Source organism: Apis mellifera, linkage group LG6, assembly GCF_003254395.2.
Source record: "Apis mellifera strain DH4 linkage group LG6, Amel_HAv3.1, whole genome shotgun sequence".
Lineage (NCBI taxonomy): Eukaryota > Metazoa > Arthropoda > Insecta > Hymenoptera > Apidae > Apis > Apis mellifera.
In genome coordinates, this window is record NC_037643.1 from 11,096,739 (window position 1) to 11,117,849 (window position 21,111).

Below are 21,111 nucleotides of genomic sequence, written 5' to 3' on the forward strand. Positions count from 1 at the left end.
GAATAAAGGCCTCATTGCCGTTTACCCATAAAATCGGCGGCATCGCGTCCGCTCGCTCGTTGCTTGCATATAATATGCCAGCTAGTAATAAACTCCCTGTGGCGTGTCTGCGAGACGATTGGGCATTGCTTTTCGTTTTATTATCACTTTATTATTACCGCGGCTTTGCCTTTATAGCCGTATTAAGGCCGGAACGCGCGCGAGGGCCGGTTCCTCCGGGGGCCTTCCAACTCCGAGAGACGACCAGTGATTCATTTCTGCCGATCGTTCGTGGGACGCGGCCACTCTTTACCACTCTATCAATTATAGCCACGCCAATGAACCCGAGCCGAGTTTTTAAAGACTCGGGTCGGCCTCGGTAGCGCCTCGAGGTGTTCGTTTCTACGCGGTTAATGACGCGGCCGGTTCATGGTTTGATTTTGCCGATCGGTCGGCTCGCGATCGTTTACGTGTCACATTGTGCAAAGAGATGTTGTGTAGGTTTAAGATCGAGAGAATTTCACGATTAAAGGTATAGATTCGTAAGTTTTGGCTGATCGTGGCAAAGGTTTGATTTTGTCGATGTGCTCGTTACATTGTGCAAAGAGATGTTGTGTAGATTTAAGATCGAGAGAGCGGTAATTTTCACCATTAAAGGTAGATTAAGTGTAGATTCGTGAGTTTTGGCTGATCGTGGCAAAGGTTTGATTTTGTCGGTCGGCTCGCAATCGTTACATTGTGCAAAGAGATGTTGTGTAGGTTTAAGATCGAGAGAATTTCACGATTAAAGGTATAGACTTGTGAGTTTTGGCTGATCGTGGCAAAGGTTTGATTTTGTTGATGTGCTTGCAATCGTTACATTGTGCAAAGAGATGTTATATAGTTTTAAGATCGAGAGAATTTCACCATTAAAAATTGTAGATTCGTAAGTTTTGGCTGATCGAGGCAAAGGTTTGATTTTGTCAGTGTGCTCGCAATCATTACATTGTGCAAAGAGATGTTGTATAGTTTTAAGATCGAGAGAATTTCACGATTAAAGGTGTAGACTCGTAAGTTTTGGCTAATCGACTCGTCGTGGTTTATTTTTGTCCCATTTGCATGTATTTGATTGTTAGAGAAATTTTGAAAGATCGTAGATCGGATATTCGGGGAATATTAGATGTTGATAGATGATTTATTTGATTTTATTCGGGTAATTTTGAGAAAGGTATAGAAGGATATCGATTGTGATAGTTTTTATCACATGCAGAGGAGTGAAGATTTATTGTAAATTTTAATTCGATACGTTTAATATGTATTTTAAAGATTCAAATGTTGTTTCTTAATACTTTATCTGATTGGTAGTTCCAAATATATTCTCATTCAACAGTCACGCTTTGCAATCTATCGTTGCTCTACATGCAGCGGCTTAGATGGCATGCATTAAATCTACAACCTACCTGGTAACTGTATTCCTTAGATTATTTATGCAATTTCCATCTTATCAATTTCCTACTTATTCAAATTCTTTTTCTTTCCAGTAACTATTAAAAAAAAGAACACATCTCAATTTATTGCACTCTTGAATAAAATTAAAAAAACTCTCTATTTTCAAACAATTGTTCATTTCTTCTCCTCTTCGCCACTTCGAAATTTACACAAACACGCCGATATGTAATTTCAAAAAAAACTTCGGCTCTCCTTTACGCCAATTTACCAACCGAAAACGAGAAAAGAGAAAAAGAGAAAAAGGAGGGGGAGGAAAGGAAAGGGATCAGTGACTCTCGAAATTAATTTCCCCTAGGTATTCCCCAAGGCGACTGTGAGCCGGCGAGGAAGGCACAACGGCACCAGAAACAGCGTGAAATCGATAGAATAAGAATGAGATGAATATGAGAGCGTGGAACAGGACCCGGAGGCTACCGAGAGATCGAACGAGAGGAACGAGTTGGCGAGAGGGTAGGAAGGATAAAACGAAAACGTGGAACAGGGGGTCAAAGGTGAGGCCCGGCCTCTCACACTGGCCGGCCTCAGAGATCCAATCAGGTTCCTTGCTAAGCTCCTTCATCCTTAGCCCTCGACTGGCGTCATGCTCTCATTATACTCGTATCGCGAGGTGCGATTAGAGGTGCAAATTTGTTGGAATCGTCGTCGCTGAGCTCAGGTCTCAGGCTTCTTCCCCTGGCCGTGTCGTGAGTCCTCCTCTGTGTGGATCGTTCCCTTCGAACACGTTCCAATGTTATTTGCAGCTCGGGATTGTTGCCAGGAATCGATGAAATTGGCGGGAACGATTAATCCCTATTTTGTGTATTTATACCGTCGTGTACGTGTTGCTCGGAAATTTGAAAAAAGAAAAAAAAATAAACATAGGATATTTTGATAATTTAGAAAATATCTATACTGTATATCGATTGTTAAGAATTAAATTTGGAAATTATCGTATTTATCATATAATAGATCTATTTTTAACAATTATGAATTTTATTATCCGTTAAATTTAATTAACGTTTAATATATTTCATTGGAAAGGATTCGTAAATGTACGAACAATGACGTAAACGTGCAAAAATGAATAAGAATAAATAATGGAAACTAGTTGAAATTAACATCGATATAAAAACGTGGAAAAATCATAAGAAATATCATCTGCGTTCCAGAAATATTATTCGCATATTTCCCTTTTCATTAATTCTTCGAGATTAAAATTCTAATGCGATTTAATAATTCATACGTGCACGTGATATCTGGTATAAAGGCAAGCTCTCGCGAGGAGCAGAAACGCGAAAAGCGACACGATGCGAACGCCGATCCGATTGAAGAAGAAAGGGTCCCTCTCTCGTCGCGTGTTAAGTTGGTTCACGTTGAAAAACGAACAGCCGCGCGCGGATAAAGATCTTTATGCAGAGCGGAGGGCTGGAGTAACAGCGGGTCGTTAGAGAGAGGCTGAATCGAGGCAGGCTGAACGGGCATTTATAATTTTCACTTCTGCATTTGATGAAATGAATTTACATCTCGTACCATCCTGCTCCGCCACCGCGCGCGCCGTAAATACGCCATTTTATTTCGCGGCCAGCGATTTCACGAATGCCGGTTGATTCTAAAGCAAGATAGCAGCTCGCTCGATCATGCGAGCTTATTATAACAGTTGCGTTTGCTTGTTTTCTCTGCTTGGATTCTCGCGGTAGCCAGATCCCGTTTCTCCTTGTTTCAAAATTTCGATTGGTCGCCAATTGTCGCGGAATGGAATCTTCCGCTCGTCTATCGAAAATCATCTCGCTCGCGTCTCCAGTTTGAAACCAGTTTTTTTAATGGAGGCGTAAAGGAAGATTTAAAAGGAATAATTAATATAATAAGATCGAAGCAAAAAAGAACGTTAACGAGTTAATAGCCAGTCTCTCGTAGCCGTTAAAACTCTGTCTCTGATATTTTTAACTCTCCTTTTATCGGAACAATCGATCAACAAAAATGAATAAATAAATTCTTCCATTTCTTTTTCTATTAATCTTCGATCCAGATTCTTCAGAAATAAGCGATTCTCAAAAATAAGCGAAAAATCGACAAAATCAAATCGATAAAGAATTCATTCAATTCCTCCTCCTCCTTGCACAAACTAATACAAGTATACATACACGCAAGTTCGATTTGCAGAATTCCATAAAAATGATCATCATCCAGTTTTACATGGAAGGCATCGGTCGTCACTCCTTATCCGCGATCCCGGCCGCTTCCGCGAAAAAGTCGTCGTCTGCCGCCGCGGACCGGTGTCCGCTTCAATTTTTCCATTTTCTTGCGGCGTGGCGCGGCTAGGCGAGGCGAGACGAGGCGAGGCGAGGCGAGGCGCGAGAAGAGAGAGGGCGATGGAAGGCGAGGGGCGCACGGTAGCAGCCGTATCGACGCTCGGGATCGATGAGGATCGATAGCGACGCGGTCGAGACACGATCGAAGCTTCCTGGGTCGGCGCGTCCCGCGGCAGGACCACCGGCATCGAGCCGCTTGCATACGCTTAAAAAGAACGCTGGACGGCCCGTTGTTGTTTTTAATTATGTTTATAATCAACGCGCGGCGTGTCTATGGTAATCGGTGCCCGCCTATTCGAGATTTACGGCTCGCCTCCCTCTCGATTCCGCGCCAAAAACTCATGACTATCCTTCTCTCGTTGCTATAATTCTTGCTTTTTAAACGGTGTATCGTTCTCTCTGTTTCTTATCCTTGATTAGACACGATACAATTATATTATGAATTTTTGAAAGGATTATTTTACGAGGAATGAGAATGAACGATAATTGTAATTAAATCCACAAATTCATATACAAAAGTCCAAAAAAGTTACCTCGAAAAGGCGAAGAAGAAAGAAGAGAGTGCAAAAATATCGAAAATCGAAACGTTCTCCGAATTACATAAAAAGAAGGGAAAAAAACGAGGGATCGCAATCCGTTCCACGGGATGGGATGAATTTCCTCTCTCCGTGGGTTCCCCGTCCAAATTTTAATTCCGTTTTTTTTCCCCAAATTACATCTTGTTGATTTAAACCCGCGCCGACTGCGACAAGCGACTGACCCGCGTAAATTGGACGTCACCGGCACGCAAGCGGGCAGCCCCGTGAAAAAATGAATCATGCCCCCCTCTCGGGAGCGAGGGGAGGGGGGGAGAGGGGTAACGCCGTGGGGGCAGGGTGGCAAGGGGAGGCGAGATTCGCCTAAGGGGTCCCGGTCATGCGAGGTTACACACGTGTACCCCGCCAGCAACGACAGCGACGCCCGCTAATGACGCCCGGAGATACCAGCGATACCTCTAATTAATTCTTCCTATCTTCTCGATATACAAATGCCCACTGTTCATGCCGATTGCCAGCCCAGTGTCGATGGAAGAGATTTATCGCGTTCCGTGACCGAAGGGTTGCCGGGGGGGAAGTCGCCCCGCGTTTTGTTCCAAGTTTCGCTGATTTTTTGACGGATACGTTCGAAACGACGGTGGTGGAAAGGATTTATCAGGAGATATATATATATATAGCGTTCCATTGTTCGATCCATTGTAATTTCTCATCATTTTTTTTTCTCTCCTCCTTCTTTGAAAATTGAGAATAATATAGAAACGTATGTTGATGTTTTAAAGAGATCTTTCGAGATCGTAATCGTCTTGGAAATTTATACAAAAGCAACGTGTTTATTATCTTTCTTCTTCTCTTTTTCATCTTTTCCAACAAAAAATTATAGATATCTCGTTGTATAAAGAAAGAATCGTCGCATCCAGTCTTCGTATCCTCGTCCAACGCGAAAGAGGGAGAGGTGTGGCAATTTTCGAGCGGAGACGAAATAAAAATTCACGTTGGCGCGGTGTAGAAAGAAAAGCTTCGATCCGCGATCGTGAATAGTGAACGAGCGCGATATATCGTAAATCGATAAATTCGTACCATCAAATTTCCTTAGGCGGGCGAAAGTCACCAGCCGGATATGTTTCGAACGGGTTTGCCGGCCACAGACATGGCTGGATAAAATTCACGTGTCCCGCTTGGCCGGGCAGGCATACAGGCGACAACGTGTGCCGACATTAAAGCATAAAGTATCGCGCGACAGCCGTGTAAACGAGACATTGCTTTGATGCCCGTGACGACAGAGAAAGGGTTAGAAAAAGAGGGGAAGAGCTTGCCGGGCGCGAGAGCGAGAGAGAGAGGGAGGACATCGGCGTGGACAGACGGAGAGAGGAGAGGAGAGAGGAAGGGAGATGGAGAGAGGGACGAAGAGGGAGAGAGAGAAAGGGGATAGGGCGCTGGTTGAGGAGGACAGATGGAGACGAAGGAAGGTGAAACACCGATAGAGGTGCTCAGTCGGGGCAATGGAGTTTGAAACAACGTCCTTGCATCCTGAATCGACCAAAGTGGAGTAGAGGCTGCAAGTTTTGTCCGTTCAAGGTTATTCAGGGGTAAGCCCCGCTTATACTCGTTCGACATTTCGGCGTTTCTCCTCTCCGACGAAATCTCTCTTTAACGATACGATATTAAACTGAGCATTTATCTATATAACGAGTATCTTTAGTTAATTCGTAATGGAAAGAAGGTAATAATTGATACTATCCATTTTGTTCTATATAATTATCGGTAATCAAGTATCGAGTAGCAAGAAAGAAAAAAAAAAAAGAATGTAGCGCAATATACCAGGTCAAGGATAAGAAAATATTGAAGGAAAAAAATAATCTCTTATTGGGTTGGGTTCTAATAAGATTCATAATGCAAATATTGGAATATCATTAACAGTTTATTACGAATAATATTTATGCGATTCGAATATCATCATTTACGTATGAATATAATAACTCGAGTCGAGTTATATATATATTAAAAAAAAAAAGATTGATCTCTCGCATGGAAGAAAATGAATGAAAAGTGAAAATTTTTGGGTAGAAATATCCTCTGCTCTCTGGATCACGTTCACTCAACGGCGTTCGCTCTCCTCGGTCGGTTCCTTTCAACCGGTTCCCAGAGAGTCGAGGCGCCGACCTTAACAACAATTTAATCACGCCGTCATCGAGGATAGGCGGGAATCGTTTGTTTGGCCCCCTATTAGGCAATAATAACCGGGGTGCGGCGGCTCGTGCCCGCGAGATAATTTATTCCCGTCGGAGGCGCCCTGGGGCCCCGCCACGCCCAGAAGCACGTTCTGCAGCCTCCATCGGCTCGTGCCGCTGCTTCTTTATGACGGCGGGGCCCTGAAACGAGCGCGTCATAAACACACCCCCTTGGCTCGGGCAGATTTTGTCAAGACACGGGGAGGAAGCGTGGCAGACCTGTTTCCCCCAAAAATACTCTCGTATATTCTTATTGCTGCTCTTGTCTCTTTTAAGAAACCGAACAAAAAAATAAAACAACTCTTGTCTCGCGAATTTCCAAGTTTCCAGTAACAATTAATATTGAAGTATCCCCCTAATCTTTTCGAGAAATGCACGAAGGAAACGAAACGAAAAGAATTTTGTCGAGAAAAATATATTCGATTCGAAAAAAAAGAAGAAGAAGAAAAAGAGGAATTTTCTACACCTATTCCCTTCAGTTTTGCACGGTTCCGGTTCTAAGGATTCGTCAAAGGCCAATCACTCGTTCGAACACCTCGGCTCTCCTCTCCTCTCCTCTCCTCGACGATCCACCTCCCTGCGAGTCTAGCAATCAAACGCAGCACGCACAGCCATCAGAAACGTCTTCGTCACTGATGCAAGCTCCCCCTCCTCCTCCCCCTCCCTGTCCACTCCCGAGGGATCGATCGGAAAAAAAGGTCTGTTCGATGAGGAGGGGCCCGGGAGCCAGTGGAAGACTGACTTGGACGCTCTTTGATTCGGCTCCAGCCGCGGTTCTCGTCGCCAAGGCCGCCTCGAATCTGGACGCATAAACATGCCAGGATCGTGGGACGTCACTCCCCATAATAACAATAAGAATCTGTCGGTCCCGTTCCCGCCGCAACGGGCCCCGATAAGGCCCTCTCGCTCCCTCGGGAGCCCGGAGATCCCACGTGATTACGACCGCGGGAGCGTCTTCACAAATCACTCCGACCGCTTCGAGACCTCTCCTTCCGCCCCTCCGACCCCTTACACAGATATTCCTCCCCGCCTCTCCGCCTCCTTCCTTCCTTCCTTCCTTCCCTCGAAAAGAGAGAGAAAGAGGGAGGAGAGAGGGCTGCGCTCGCTCCCTCGATGTCGCGAGCTATTCCATTTGCGGTGCGCTCCTGCGCAACTTGCCAATAAGTTACGTCCGGTAGCCTCGTTTCGCTTATCGGAGGACACTTAACCGCGCCGCCGAGGAATGCGTGGGCCGCGGATTGATGGGGGGGCAGAAAACGCGCCACGGAATGTCAAGAGTTTTTGAGCTCGCGACGCGTACGTCGAGGCCGCGAGTCCGCCGACCATTTCGAGTCGGGTAAGTATCGAGAGAGCTTTTCTATTCTATAGGGGGTGGAGAGACGTTGGAAATCAAGCCCAGGTCAACGACACTGTTCTCGTTTAAGGATGGAAGGAGAGAGAGAGAGAGATTCGCTCGTTCTTCTTCTTTTTTTTTATCGATTAATCGAATTAATCTCTCGAGAGATAAACGCTTCGATAACAAATAACTTCTATTTCGAATAAATATATTTTCAATTTTCTTGAACGAGTCAACGTGTTATGAAATCTGATTCGAATATGATAAGCGATTTCTTAAGATTGAATCGGATAAAATCTATACACGCACACACATACACACACATACATTAGAGGAGAAAGAGAAAGAGAGAGAGAGGAGGGCAACATTACACGTGCATTTAATGCAAAATATCCTTTTCGGGTATTACTATCTGGTGACGCGAAATCGGAAGAATGCAAAGGATCGGCCTCCCTGTCCCGCGCCGCCTAATAAAACATTCACTCACTTTATCCACTTAAAAAAGTCCGGGCCCCGAAGGAAACAGAGGGATGAGACGCCCGATTATAGCCGATCGCTTTGCCAACGAACGCTGAGACACGTTCGAAGATAATATTGGGTGAGGAGGAGGGGAGGGGTGAGCGGGAGCGGGAGGAGGGGGCGGAGGGAGAGGATGGAGATCGCCCCCGCATAACACAGCGGCAGCGTTCGACGTCGCGCCGCCGCGGAGCCAATTAAATAAATATTCGTTGACATCACGGCCGCGTCGCTTCTACAAACTGGCCCTCTTCGCTCTCGTCCGAAAGGAACTCTCCCCGCCTCTCCCTGTTCATCTCCCTTCACCCTCCCCTCCGATCCCGGTATAAGATGCTTCCGAGGAGAAGCAGAAGCAATCTCGCAGCTTCGAAACTTTTTAACGATTCCCTCGAAACTTTTGCGAACGTTCGCGTGAATCGTGCAGCGAACGATTAGACGATATTTTCATATTTGAAAATGCGTTTCGGAGCCAGAGATCGATACGAAAGTTTAAGTTAAAGATATCTCGGGATTGGGAGGTCGAAGTCTGTTCAACGATTCGTTCGAAGTTTTGGGAAAAATTGATCGAGATGAATATAACGTAAATAACGTAAACGGAGAAAAGATGGATTTTTAGAGGAAAAAAAAATTATCGTAAGTTGAATTAAGATTAGGTAGAAAATATTTTTTTAATAATAGATCCTCGTATTTTCTCGCGAAATAAACAAAATCTACAAATACTGTAAATTTAACCGAATAGATTAGATTGTATTTAAACAAATGCATAGAATAATTGAAATAACCCGACGGAATTTTTAAAAAAATTTCTTTCGAATCGAGCACTTGCCCCTCCAAAATAAATCCTCACCGCGTGAGGATATTAAAATCGGTTCGAACTCGCGCGAAATATAACGTTTCAGAACACAAGTATTTTCAGCTCTTCGTATCTTTGCTTAAACTTGTATCCCCCGAAATCGATCCCCTTATTATCCCCGGATCGCGTTCCCATCTCCTCGAAAATATCCCCCATCCCCCGAAATCCCAATCACCAGGGCCGTTTAAAACCCGGCGTTGCCCCGTTCGTTCGTCGCCGTCGAGGAAAAATGTTACCCCAAACCGTCCGTGGGCGTGCGCCCGCGTTGTCCAAAGCCCTCTATGACACCCTGTCCTTTCCCGAAGGTGTCGGTAGATGTTCCAGGAGGCCGTGCGGCTGGGACAACCGAGATATATCGTCCGGCCGGCTGTTAATAAGACGAGACAATGCCGGGGCCCCGGTCCGTCGTGTGCGTGTGTGCTTGGCCTGGTCTCACGGGAGAGGCCACGGGCGTTCATATGTTTATTAGCCGGACCCCGCATAAATAACGCGGCTATAAGAACGAGAGAAGAAAGGGTGAAAGGAGGAGGAGAAGGAGGAGGAGGAGGAGGGTGGGCCGGGCGAGGGCCCTCGAAGAGATCGGCCGAGTAAATTGTCACACGCTCTCTCCGTTCTGAGGGAACAGGGAATTGGGGTGGTGGGCCCGGCAGGGGGAGGGAGGGGGGCTCGATCGGCCGGGAAGAAAGAGGAGCGGGTGGAGAAAGATCCTATCCCGGAGGCTGGACCCCGCAGAAAACGGGGCCTAGTGATGAGCTCAAGACGCTTCGAGTCTGCGACCGGTTCAATCTCTTCGAGACATTTCGATGAGTAGTTAGTCCGTAGAGCGTGATGAATAATCATCGATCAAGATATATATATATATATATATACAGATATCGATTTCATCGATCGAGCTCAACGATACCAGGATTATTAATAAACTAATGATTAAATGAATTCCGATAGAAGAGAGAGAGAAAGAGAGAGACACGGACGTTCACATACATTGAAATTCATCGTTTTAATTGATGATCGATGAGTTTTCTATAAGCTTTATGAATACGCGATAATATCTCGCGTCATTTTTCACGCGAGGATGATATATATATAGTGATACAAATATACGTGTTTAAATTAATCAACGTAGATTATCTCGCGAAAATTATTTCACTTGTCGCTCGTTCGTTTATTCAGATCGTTCCAAGATATTTTTAATATTGGAGAAGTAAGTTTCGCATAAGCGGGGGAATTGCACGAGGTAAGAACAGGAAGGAATCGAATGCCCATCACTAGAAGCGAACTGTCCCCGGGACAACAGGGGACAGTGAGGGCCGAAGGGCCTCGAGAAGGGATGGGAGGGGGAAGGCGGGAGGGGAAGATGGACCGAGAGCCGGGCCTACCTAATTTACCTCCCAGATAATGCGGCATAATTAAAGCAAAATGTAACGTCGCTGGCAATTAAAACAAATTTATGCGACCGAGATCCGCGATCGGCCGACCTGGGCCCCTTTCTGCCGGCCTTGGCCGCGTCCCTGCCTCCCGTCGCCGCCATCGCGAGTCCCCGACGGGCATTATTATTGTTATTGCCCCTGAGAACGGGGAGGGAGATTATATTGGCAGACGACTGTCCGGGAAATGTTGAATCGGGTTGGGGGGTGAAAAGATCGAACGTTCGAGGAGGAGGAGGAGGAGGAGGAGGACGCTTGAAAAGGAACCGTGATGAATGAATGATGGAAGTTGTAATCTGAATTGAGAGAGAGAGAGAGAAAGAGAGATATTCGCGTCGTGTATTTCTTTATTAGATTGGCATAATCGAGACACGTAGTATATAAAAATGTAATTTTTTTTTTTCTTAATAAAAAAAAGGAATTAAGGAAATGGTCTGGGTTATTATAATCTATTAGAGTTATCTTTGTTTTTTTTTTAAATTTATCGTCTATATGTGTATATATATATATATATGTCGGCGACTTTGTTCTGGAGTACGGAAGATTCGAGATAAGCATTGGACATTATAAAAAGGTAGACTATCGAGCTTATACAAGCTATATTTCGTTGGTATACCGGATACGTAAGTTGAAATTCCTTTAACACCTTTACTCGAATTTCTCGGAATAAGTTAGAATAGAACCATTTGATTTAGATCTTGTGTAATTTGAATGGATTCCTGTTTAACGAATCAAATCTTAACTGTTTGTCTTATAATTTTCTTTTTAATCTTCTCACGATACTTTCTTTCCTTTTCTTTTTTTTTTTTTTTAGCTTCATAAATATTTAAAAGTAATCTTAATCGTATTCGATAATTCAATGGTCTTTGAAAAATTAACGATTTTCGAGAGAATAAAATTAAAGCGATGGATAAATATGATGTTGCGATAACGAAGTAAGTAAATAATTAATGTAAGAAACGGCGAGTATAAATATATATACTCGACGAGACAAGAAGCAATAATCTGGATCGTTGATCGGAAAAAATGAACGAAATAATTTCCTCTCGCTTCTTCTCTCCTCTCGATCTCGAGCAAAGCTCTCCGCGAAACCAGGAATCGCATGATTTCGCGGTACTCGATGGGCAGAACGGAGCAAAAGGAGCGGCAGGTATTCTCGCAGCGACCTTCATGGGCAAAAAGTCGAAGTGCGCGAGAAAGAACGAAGAAGGAGGCAAAGAAGAGGAGAGCTCGAAGTCGCGTAAGAAAGCGATCTGACGTAGCCCGCTCCTCGGAAGACACGGCAACGATCTACCATTTCGCCGCGACCATTTCGAGCCAAAATTTCGGGGAAACCGGTTTCTCGAGCATTAATCTTTCCCCTGTTTCAAAATTAATTTATAACCCACGATTTGATCGAGTCGACTCGAAACAATCGGGGATATATTTTACAATAATTTTCCTGTTTAATAACAATACTCCTTCTTTTTTCTCAAATTTAACATCGTCGCCATTTCCATCGCGTATGAAACTTTAACGAATAATTAAACTATGAAAGTTCAAAATATAACTCCATTATTCAAAGTTTTATTTCATCTGAATAATTAAATAAAGAAATATCTCGTGTCTTGCAAAAGAAAAAAAGCAACCATCGAGAGATTCGACAAGTATACTTCGAATTTCTGGCCGACAGAACTCGAATCCAAAAGCAATTTCGAGCACATAGGGGAATTCACGATCGTTTTTGCCGCGACACTTTCGAGTAACGACTGTTACCTAAATGATCGAAGCATCAGGGAGTCCAGAACAAAGTCCCTCATACAGGGAATTCTCGGCTTTACGACCGTATTTGTTGGCCGTAGCAGGCTTTTGATCCCGTCAGCATGCGAGATGTCCACGCGGACAGTATATCCACCTTTACACCTGTATTTGTATATATGGAGGTTACCGCCTAACGTATATGGGGAGACCGGTGGAACCAGGCCGGTCGTGCTCGTCATATCCAGTAAAGCAGCGACTAGTAATGGGACTAGTCCCATGGCACAGCTATTAATATTGATGCCTATCAATTCTCGTCTATCATGTTTGAAGAAAACAAACGGATTTATTGATATCCTTTCATTAATTAACTCCGGGCCAAGGAAGGGATCGTAGAAAGCATAGGATTTCTAAACATATAATCTCTTAAACGTATAACACCATACCCTCAAGTGTTCACAAGTGTTGGGACATTTATGGAAGCAACGAGGTGAACCTCGTTCTATCATTAGGAAGTTATTAAAATTTCTAAGAAATTATTATCTCGTCTGAAATCTCGCGATTGCGGAATCTCCGTATACGGTATCCATTAAAATTTCTCAGAATTATTATCCCGTTTGAAACTTTAAATTATAACCAGCCCGTGTATGGAATTACATATTAAAAATTAATATTTTTTCCTATACTCGATTTCATCATTCGTTATTCCTTCGCGATGTTTATCGATTAAAAGAAAATTCAATTTTCCTGTATCAAATAAGAAACTCAACCTCGAACTCACGTGAAAAGAAGGAAAGAAAAGGAAAGAAAGGAAAAGCTACAATTTGTAGAATGCGAAAATTAATATCCGAGGAGGAGCGGATCGGGGAGCAAACGTTAACATTCTCGAGTCGAAGCGATTCTCGACCCGGCGCCCATTTCCCCGCGACGAGGGAGGAGGAAGAAACAACCAATAAATCCGATTCTCAATATCTCGATCCCTAACGATCCAGATCGGTAACTGCACGATCTTATTAGCGACGCAAGTCCCTTGGCAAAAAGAGGGGGAGCCCCTCGGAGCCGGTTGCCGGAGCGAAATTCATGCGCAACAACGCTCCCCGCCCCCCTCTCCCGGCAAGGAACAGGAGAAGAAAGAGGAAAGAAGAAAAGGGGGCCGCCTTGGTCGCTGAAATATCCGTAGATAAATTGACGTCAAATCGGATTTTATTGCGGGGCGGAGGGGGCGGAGGGAAGGGAAGGAGAGGGAGAGGGAAGGGGGAGTTGGACGCGAAGAAAGGTGATAGAAAACAGGTCCGGTCTCGCCTCGAGCGAGCCGCAACTATTTCGTGTTTTTCTTCGGGGGTATCCGACGCGCCGCTATCGCTGCGCCATCTGCCTGACAAACCCCGCGCGCCACCATCCTCATGAATACGTCATATCTATTCTTTTGGTGTGTATAAGGGAACGCGGCCACCATAAACCCTCTCTCTCCTTCTCCTCCCCCTCCAAACTCGGCCGTTTCTACCAATTCGGAATTCGAAGGGACCAGACCGTGAGACTTCGACCTGCTGTAACCTCATCGGCGTCGAGATCTCGTCTCGAAGGGGTCCGAAAGGGCTACCGGGCCCTACTCTCTCTCCCTCTTCGATTCTACGGGTACGTAGAACGAAGGGCTAATTTATTCGAGACTTTCGCCTCGTTCCGCCGCCGTGTCGTGAACCGGCCGTCTCGTCTCTTTTGTCGATCGCCGATTCTTCTTGATCCATTCGCGGCTCGCCATGCAAAACTCCATTTCTTCTCGTGCTTTGCGACAGGGGGTTGTTTTCTTTTTTTATATATGTCAGTCAAGGGGGCGCGTATTCGCTCTAATTTCGGAGGAGTTTCCAGGAGGATTGTTATGTGTGGATTAAATTGGTCTTAAATGGAAAATGAGCTGGATTAATTGATCGAATTTGGAAAATTTCAGGAGGGTTTATATTTATCGTGGGGATTTGATGATTGGGAGAGAGAGAGAGAGATTGTCGTTGCAGATATTGTATGCGCATACAATTGGAATGAATATAGTGGGGAAAAATTGAATTGCTTTCTTCGAATATTGATTTAATTAGAGATTATTTTTTTGTTTTTACGGAAATTTAATTTTAGATATGGCGATAGTACGGATCGAATATATATACTCGTTTTCGGAGATAAATTGGTATTTTGCAGACGATCATTAATTAAATTAGATGAAATTATTCTTTCAAAAGGAAAACCATTATTAGTTCGGGTTATTTATTCGGATATATATTTAACGTTTGATATTGCATCATTTGTTACGAATGTTAAAATATAATATAGGATTAAATATATTTGCACCATCGATTCACTATTTTTAAAAAAAAAATTCTTAATTTTAGATGATTCATATATTCAACATTTATCATTTTTATTATGAAAATCTATATTACATGTGATATTGAAAGTCTTAAAAAAATTCTAAAGAAAAGCGTTAAATATCTTATCTTAAAGTTCCTAAAAATTTTTAAACTTTTGTCTTTATAATAAAACAAAAATCAAATAAAAATCTACAAATGATCGACAAATCAAGGGAGCCTAAAAAAAAAGAAAGTTTGACGATTGAACGTGAAAATATTGTTTCTCGAACAAAGGGCGAAACAGGGCATCCTCGCAGAAGCGAATGAACGATCGAAACGAATGGAAGAAAGGAGGAGAGGACGGAAGATTGTCCGTGAAAGCACGACTCTTTATCCAGCGGCCTAATTGAATGCAGCGCAATCTAAACGAGGTCGATTTGCCGGGCCTCCACCCCTCCGAGGGGTGTTAACACCCTAGGCAGAGACCCGCCACCTGCTGCACCGGGTTTTCTGCGGTCCTTTAACAACTTGCTGAAATGTTCCGAAAGGATAAAGCGAAAGTTCATACGCTATTGTTTTACAAATCGTATCTGAAACGAAAGTAAACGAAAACAGAGTCTCGTCAGAATCCGTTTCTCAAACTCAAGATGAGAGATTCATATAAAGAGATTGTAATTTACTTTCCAATTTTTAATTTTTATTTAAAATTACTCTACGAGCAAAATAATTATAAAGCATATAGCTTTTTTCAATTTTACGAATTCGTACACCTGATTCTTAGAATATAATATTTTATTTAACATTAATTTTATATTCTTGTTCACGAAATTTTTAACGAAAGATTTCAATTAAAAGATACTTGCACATCTCTGATCATTAATTTTTGGATACCCAGGGATTTAAGAATTACAATTCTAAACCAAGTTTCTCCTTCATAAAGAACATTCGCAAGTCAAAATGTAAACGCACCCTAAACCATGACCGTAAGGACTATCTTCTTTCAAATCAACTTTCCATAGAATTCGAGGCGAGAAAAACTTCAATACCGCGTGCCAAATTATTTATTTGCAGGGGAACTTGAAGGAAGAGGAAAGGTGGATGTTTGGGAAAGACACGTGGAACAGGTAGGCGAAGGTTAAGAAACTCCACCACCGCAGGTGTCAAAATCTAGCGCCGGCGCCTATTCCGGCCACCCTTTCCCCCATTTTTGTACCTGCAAGCCGCAGGTTCCCTCGTGGTTGCGCAAAAATTACGGGCCGTCGTAAACCGTTCCTAGACAAAAGAAGTGGCGTCCGAGTGTTAATGCTTTAACCGTGTTCCGTGGGGGTGTGTTTGTTGTTCGTTTAACGCATCCGAATTTTACGTCTCACAATGCGCATACAAATACACGCCTGGCCACATTTGTATGCCAGGAAAATGCGCGTTTTGTGTGGCGGTTTCCGCGAGTGTTGCTCTTCTCTCGAGCTTTGAATAAGAATTGGAGCTTCGAATTTTGGAGAAACGATCGTTCTACACATATAAAGTAAGTATTTTGAGAAAATTTTGAGAGAGGAATAGAAGAAAATTATTTTTCATGCAAACTTTTGAACGAATGGAAAAATAATCGCTCTTTTGGTATTCCGTTTCGAGAAAAGAAAGAATTGCGTGTGTAGAATCAGTAATGAAAAAAAAGAAGATAGTGAATAGATATATCGGATAATCAAGAAATCAATAGACGTAGTATAAAAGAATAGATCTCGTTATGACATCATAACGTTGTATACTATATTAAAATGCCATTGCGGATGAGCGATTATACTTCTAAAAATGTCTTATCTCTAAACATAGAATCGTATTCGTTGTAATATAAAATATATATTGTGAAATCCACGAAATTATAATGCAATAATATAATTAATCTTAACACCATACTGTAAAATAATTATTTACAAACATGCACACCCTCCCCATTGGAATACACTATAAGTGTTAAAGTATTAACTTTTCACACATTTATAAATTTAAGTCACGCAATCGGGCTCAACTCACTGCAGATCGATAAGATGAAAAGAAGCGAGAGAGAAGGTAGAACCGTTTAAGGAAATTTAACTTTTTACGTTCGATTCTACGAGGTACAATTTTCCACCTTGTTCCCTATTTTTCAATTCGATCGATTCTTTCCACCGTAAAGAAACATAAATCACACTTACCAACTGTGATAAAAAAATTACTAAACATATCGTCTCGTCAAATTTCATCGAGACAACGTTCGAAACATTCTAAGACATTTTCAAGTTCCTTCAACCCTTGCACCTTTTCAAAGCTCGAACCTTCCACCATAATCAACCATCCCGTTCATCATTCCATCATCGACTCTCTATGACCGAATATCTCGTAGCCACGGAACGCTCGGCTCAAAGATCCGAGCGTGGAGCATCGTCACCGCAAAGAAGCTCGGATCGCACAAAAGCGTGAACCCCCAAAAGAAACCCCCGGGCACCGCATCAGGATACAAGTGCAGCCCGGAAGGATCGACACGCACACAACGAGAAACGGAGGATGGAACGTGTATATACTACTTTTCAACGATAAAAGTGCACGCAACCAGCGGATCTTCTCTTGGACCTTCTCGCCTTACACCCGCCCTCTTCCTTCTTCGAATCGTCGATACTCCTACGATCCACCTGTTCCCTCCCCCTCCGGGATCGCATGATAGAGTATAGTATAACCGGCCGCCTTCAAAGCGGAACGGAGCCGGGTAAAAGGGAGCCGAGGGAGGAGGGGGGGGATTTCGAAGATTAAAGCGCGCTGACACCTTAAAGACGAGGCCAGAATGGGCTGTGCCCGGCCTCTGGCGAGGGGCGAGTCGGCTTTTTTGGGAGCGAGCGTTAAGGGTTGAATGTACCCACCAGGGCCTCTCGTGTCCGCCAGCTACAGGAAATTCGGATTCGAACGGAACGATTGTGGACTTTTGGTATCGGCTCTGTTAAAAAGAGCCTCTTTCTCTCTCTCTCTTTCTTTCGGTTGTTAAGTTTTTGTCATTAGGTAAATGGTATCGTGATGAGGATCGTTTATTATGAAAGTAGTATAGGTGTATATTTTTATTTGTATCGTGATATTTGAAAGTTGATAGATAGATTGGAAAATCAGGTTTGCTAATGATCGAAGTATAATAAATAATGCATATTAATGACAATTAATTTTTGTGTGAATGAAACGTTTAGAGAAATTTTCAAATCGAAAAATCATTTATTTCTTTGCGCATCGAGGACCCCGTATTATGATAAAGAGATAATTTTAGAAAGCACGTTTATAAAAAAAAAAACATCCATTACAAGTGTTCATAAAATAAACATAAACGTGGTTGCATAAGTGATCGGTCAATTTCCAAGGTTAGGGTTTCCCGGCGCTGAAAGGTAACGCGAAGCAACGGGTGAAACGTAAGCAAAACATCAATACTTCCGTCCGCGTCCGATAATGCCGAACGAAAGCGGATCGCGGAAAGGCCGACGCCGCTTCGAACGGCGGCAAGCTCGCAACGTTTCCCCGGCGTTGCTATAAAAACCGCGTCAGCGCGACGAGAATACAATCGGCACGCGCGGTGGGGAAGCCGTGGAATATTCACGCGGCATATAAAATCATAGAGACACGAGTGGCTCGCTATAATAATGCATAAGGGGGCGGGGTCTCGCCTGACGCAGGCCACGCCCCGCGCAGCCGACCGCGTGGTGGGGGAACACACGCCGGAAGGGGAACCGGCCGCCACCGGGCTCGAGTGGGGAGTTACAGAAACACAACCGAAGCTGAAGCAGAAAATCATCCGAACCCGTCACGCGGAAATTCTCTCGCTTTTCCTTCGGCCTCCCGCTGCACTTAACGAAAACTGTCGATAAGTAATGAACGTGTACGATCGGTGCCTCAGATCGATGATACGAGAAAATTGTTCACAGTCTTTTCTTGTTGTTGCATTGGTGTGGGTTTATATACGTGTCTGACAATCGATTCTTAAACCACTTGCCTCTACTCGTATATATGGAAAATTTTTCGTCGAAGGCTGACGATGTTGTGATGTTTAGAAGATTGTTCTGATTGTGAATTCAATTTTTGACACGAGTTGAAGAAAAATAGATGTTCGAGGAAATTAATAGGATATACGTAGAACGATCTAAATAAAACACGAAGAGACGAAGATGTGAATTTTTAGTGTCAAATAGATTCATCCCTTGGAAATTCATCGACTTACGATTTTTATATATATTCGTTATCTCAAATAATAGAGTCGTTTATATTATTTCCCTCGCAATTATTTACACTATATTTCTCGAGTTTCATTCTTACTCATAGATACTGATGGAGACGCGAGTCCTCCCAATAACCTCGTATATTTCTCAGTCTGATTTCCCCCCCTTTTGATAGCGTCCAAAGCGTTTCATTCCCCACCGAATGCTGCTCGTTATGCCGTAATAACGGTCGTGGCCGACGAACAAATGGCGGCAGCGAAGCCGGAGATGGTAACGAAATCGTTAAAACAAATACGCTTGTATACAGCAGATATATAAAATTACCTCGATTCCGCGAAGTAGAGCGCGCGATTCACGGCGTGGATAGACGGCCTGGCTTGGCCTGGCCTGGCCTGGCTTGGCCTGGCTTGGCTTGGCTTGGCCGGTTGGTAGTCGTAGTCCAGCAGGAGAGAGAACTTTCGGAATTAGTATTTTCATAGTTAAACGCGTCGTCCCGCATAGGCTGCATCAAGTTCCCACGTTCCGAGGCAAGAAGCGATTAATTTACCATCACGTATATGTATATATGTATATATATATATATACACGTAAGCTGAATAGCAACGGAAGTCGAACGCTTCACGGTGTACGAATACTTTTTTTCGGCCACTATACTTATCGAATTGATTCAGATTCATGAGTACACATTGAACTTGATCCCACCCCTGGCGAGCGGCGGCCGCGCTGGAGAGGGCTCGGGGCGGTGGTGGGGGCGGCGGTCGGCGCGGTGGTGGGGAGGAAAGCGCGCGCAGGCCTCTCCCCTCCGCCCCCCACCAGGGCGCGACGGTCAGCGCAGGAGAGGGGCGCCGCGACGTCAGGCCCAGAGCTGGTCCGTCCGTCGTCCGGCCGACTCGAGGCACCAGAGCCGCGGATTTCGCGCGAGATATAGAACCATAAACACACACATACATATATATATATATACATACATATATATATATATATACACAGGTTCGCACACGTACGTAGGCCACGCACGCACGCACGCACGCACGCACGCACGCACGCACGTACGTACGCACGCAGCCAGGCAACTACGTACCACTCGGCCAGGCAGCCAGGCACGAACGAACGAACGAACGCACGCACGCACCCACGCACGCACGCACGCACGGACGCGGTGTCCCGCGTGGACAGACGGACAGAGTCGCTCGGTGGTACACGTGCGCACACACAGCCGGTGTGTGTATCGTGGATGTAGTATACACGGGTATAAAGAAAGGAAAAGGAAGGAAAAAAAGTTCAGTGTGTGACACGAAATAGTGTGGAACAGAAAGAGAGTCGCGTCCCACGTGCCGTTTTTCGGAGAAACTCGAAAGAGAGATTTATTGCAAGTGCCCGCGGTGTTTCTTCCGGGATGATGATGATGGCCCGAGTGTGTTATTACTGGCCAAGTTGAAACCGCCGCGTTTCATCCGCATGGGATCGTTCAGGAAGTGGATTAGCGCGCGCGGGGAGGTGTGGCTCCCTGACAGTGTCGATGGTGAAGTACTACAGAACCAGTGATTCGGTTAAACCGCGACCGGAATCGCCGAGTGCGGAACCGACGAGGTCCTCGCCGTGGCGTGGACCGATCGCGCGTCGGACCGTCTGAGCGAGATTTTTTTTTTTTTTACCTACCTTACCCCCCGACACGCGCGCAAACCCAAACCGGATCACCGATCGCCAACAATCGACAGAGATCAACAGGCAAGAAGGGATGTCACGGAGAAAGCAAGCCCGACCGAGCCGTGCCCACCTCGAGGAGGATCTTGTCCAGGGCCCACTGCTGATCAATCCCGTTGGAAACGTGAACGTAACCCGTAAGTGCAAACATCATCGGCGCGAAATTCGTAGGGAAGTAAAGAGAAAAGAGAAAAGAAACGGGAAGAAAAGCCGGGAAAAGAAAGGGAAGAGAAATTACGGGTGTGTGCGCGCGCTCTCTCTCTATCGCGCCCGCTTCCAGTGCTCTTGTGAGTTAGGTTAGGCGAGAAAAAGGGCCGGTCGAGTACACTTCTTCTCGAGTAGTGTCGACCCGTTTCTCGTTAATTTCACCGTATGTTGCCGCGTAATAGGCGAAATTAACAGTGAATCGAACTCTACGAAAGTAGAATCGATTTTATCTGTTCCACTTCCACTTGGAATCATT

The 21,111-nt window shown here is 44.4% G+C and overlaps 1 protein-coding gene and 1 long non-coding RNA gene across 2 annotated transcripts in view; one reads left to right on the forward strand and one right to left on the reverse strand.

Moving 5' to 3' along the window:
* Window positions 1–1,209: 1,209 nt before the first annotated feature.
* Window positions 1,210–19,684, reverse strand: LOC113218824. The gene is made up of 2 exons (XR_003304798.1): window positions 19,269–19,684; window positions 1,210–2,178 (listed from the first exon to the last, which is right to left on the reverse strand). It is a non-coding gene; the product is annotated as an uncharacterized LOC113218824 (long non-coding RNA).
* Window positions 19,685–19,842: 158 nt separating this feature from the next.
* LOC551803 (homeotic protein spalt-major) overlaps window positions 19,843–21,111 on the forward strand; it is a 74,419-nt gene continuing 73,150 nt past the window's right edge. The window contains exon 1 of the mRNA XM_026441147.1: window positions 19,843–20,785. Within this exon, the coding sequence (XP_026296932.1) occupies window positions 20,683–20,785 (103 nt within the window). The 5' untranslated portion in view covers window positions 19,843–20,682. The remainder of the gene's footprint in view (window positions 20,786–21,111) is intronic.